The 2,618-nt window shown below is 53.9% G+C and overlaps 1 protein-coding gene across 1 annotated transcript; it reads left to right on the top strand.

Annotated features, from left to right (window-relative positions):
• The first annotated feature begins 906 nt into the window (after window positions 1-906).
• On the top strand, window positions 907-2,232 carry LOC123073962 (epoxide hydrolase A). Its single transcript, XM_044496940.1, has 2 exons — window positions 907-1,664; window positions 1,779-2,232. The coding sequence occupies exons 1-2, from the start codon at window positions 940-942 to the stop codon at window positions 2,023-2,025; spliced, it is 972 nt and encodes a 323-aa protein (XP_044352875.1). The 5' UTR covers window positions 907-939; the 3' UTR covers window positions 2,026-2,232.
• Window positions 2,233-2,618: the final 386 nt, after the last annotated feature.

Below are 2,618 nucleotides of genomic sequence, written 5' to 3' on the forward strand. Positions count from 1 at the left end.
CTTCCAGCCGCCTGCCGACCGGGCTAGTGCCCCCGTCGGCGTCCACCACGACCATCGGCGCTGGAGCCCCCGTTGATCCCCATATGCTACTCTCTGACTGCGTCCCGCCTCCTTGAGTAGAGTCTCGTTGGCTTCGGCTCTGCTGCATCTCCTCGAGCTCCGCCTCATGATCTCCGTCGCCCCGCCACTGACACGCCCCGCGGCCTCGCGTGGAGGGTCTCGTTCTCTGCTTCCAGGGCCGCGCGAACGCCTCGACCTGGTTCTAGCCACGCCGTTGCCCGGCCTGCGGCAAGCCACCGCTTATGGAGACGGACGCGCGGGTGGTCTCCCTGCCCTGGCGTGCTTGGGTAGAGATCCAACCATCTACCGCCATCAGGGGCCTTCCAACCGCGCATCTAGCGTAGCCCTCGCCGTGAGTTGCCGAGATCCACGGTCTTCGCCGGATTAGAGGCTGGCGGGGGAGGACATAAGAGGAGTGACGTACTGGTGTGGGTGAGTGGGGAAGAAAAGGTGAGGCGAGGAGTGGGGATAAAGTGAAGGAGAGGAGTCCCCCCGCAAAAAAAAAGTGAGGAAGAGGAGTCTGTGGCGTTCGGTCGGGTTTGTTTCACCCTCCACGAGTCTGTGGGCTGACGTGGCAAGTTCCAGCGCTCCAAAATTTGCGCAGCGTGATGGACGGCATCGAGTGCGCGTGAACATGTTGATAAGTACCACACGTGTAAGCGTTATCATTTAGGAATATATATATCCCAATGTATCTTTTGTGACGAAACAAGACGTTTTCCACCAGGGACAAAACAGGAACAACAGAGTATCTTCATCTTGCCTCCTAATAGCATCTTCTAGATATAACGACAAGACCATCAGCGAGGACCAAAGAGTAGAGGACAAACAAATATATATATAGCAGAAACACACAGTCACGCTAACAAAGAGAGCGAGATGGCAACATCAATGGCATTGGATGGCGTGACCCACCGGACGCTGGAAGTGAACGGCATCAAGATCCATGTCGCCGAGATCGGCAACGGTGCGGCCGGCACGGTCCTTCTCCTGCATGGATTCCTGGAGCTTTGGTGCTCGTGGCACCACCAGCTCCGATTCCTCTCCGAGCGCGGCTACCACTGCCTGGCCCCCGACCTCCGCGGCTATGGCGACTCCGCCGCCCCGATCTCCCCGTCGTCCTACAGTGCTCTCCACATCGTAGGCGACCTGGTTGGACTCCTCGACGCCTTGTCCCTACCGCAGGTGTTTGTGGTGGGACAAGGCTGGGGAGCCCTGCTGGCGTGGAACCTCTGCATGTTCCGCCCCGAGCGGGTGCGCGCGCTGGTCAACATGAGCGTCGCCTTCATGCCGCGCAACCCCTCCGTGAAGCCACTTGAGTTGTTTCGGCGGCTCTACGGCGACGGATACTACCTCCTCCGGCTGCAGGAACACGGCGTCATGGAGGCAGAGTTCGCGCAGATGGACACCAAATTCATCTTTAAGAAGCTCCTGACGACCCGCGACACCGGCGCGATCTCGCTGTCCAAAGAGTGGTGGGGCCCGACAGACGAGGACATTCCTTTGCCCCCGTGGGTATCACAGGATTACGTCGGCCATCTCGCGGCCAAGTTCGACCAGACGGGGTTCTCCGGCGCCATGAACTTCTACCGCTGCCTCGACCTGTAAGAACTTCTACCGGAGTACAAATTAGTACTCGTGTTTTTCATTCATTTCATACGGCTTAGTTTGATTTAATTCTTGATGATTAAACTTTGCAATTTTCGGATATGTTGGAGGAACTGGGAGCTGACTGCGCCGTGGACTGCGGCCAAGGTGACGGTACCGACCAAGTTCATGGCGGGGGAATCGGCGATGTCGTACAACTACACGGGGGTGCAGGAGTACATACACAAGGGCGGCCTCAAGGGAGACGTGCCAGGGCTTGCGGAGGTGGTGGTAATCGCAGGCGGTGCGCACTACATCCACCTGGAGAAGGCAGAGGAGGTCAACGAGCACATCTACGACTTCCTGAAAAAGTTCTGACGAAAGCGCAGCCTTGCGAGGTACTCCTGGTGATCTACCGGGATAGCTGTTTGCGCACATGGATGATGGAAATTCGATAACAGTTCATGTTTGAGTGTTTTCTCTTCACAAATTGGAACAGAAAATTGCGTTTTCTAAACATATGATAATTCGCACCACAATTCATTTGGCAGGAAGGTTCTTGATAGAAATTCCTTAGTCCTGCTCTTCAATGGCTACTAATGCAGCAACTTTTTTATAAGTTTGATATTTGGCGACTTTAGATTTGTGAGGACCATTAAAATTTTACGTCTATAGTAGTAAATATCTACTTAAAGACAAACTTTCCTTGTCTCTAGAAACCGACACATCTACCTGAAGACCGATAATACTCGACGCACGGACCCTGATGGGGTTTTACAAACAGGTGTGACTATATCTCATCTACATGTGAGATAATACCTCACATCTAACATGACATCATCCTACGTTGTTTCCTCTATTGTTGACAACTACGTTTGATCCTTTTTTCCTATTTTCAACTTCGTTCCCAGGCTTGTTTGTTTGTCACGGGCTTGTTTGTTATCGTTGTATTAGTCGGGAGCTCATGTACG

This window comes from Triticum aestivum, chromosome 3D (genome assembly GCF_018294505.1).
Source record: "Triticum aestivum cultivar Chinese Spring chromosome 3D, IWGSC CS RefSeq v2.1, whole genome shotgun sequence".
Lineage (NCBI taxonomy): Eukaryota > Viridiplantae > Streptophyta > Magnoliopsida > Poales > Poaceae > Triticum > Triticum aestivum.

Excerpts from the sequence above, each read along its gene's own strand:
- LOC123073962 (XM_044496940.1), top strand. The coding sequence starts at position 940 with ATGGCAACATCAATGGCATTGGATGGCGTGACCCACCGGACGCTGGAA. Across the intron at positions 1,665-1,778 it reads TTCTACCGCTGCCTCGACCT|GAACTGGGAGCTGACTGCGC; the intron begins GTAAGAACTTCT and ends GATATGTTGGAG.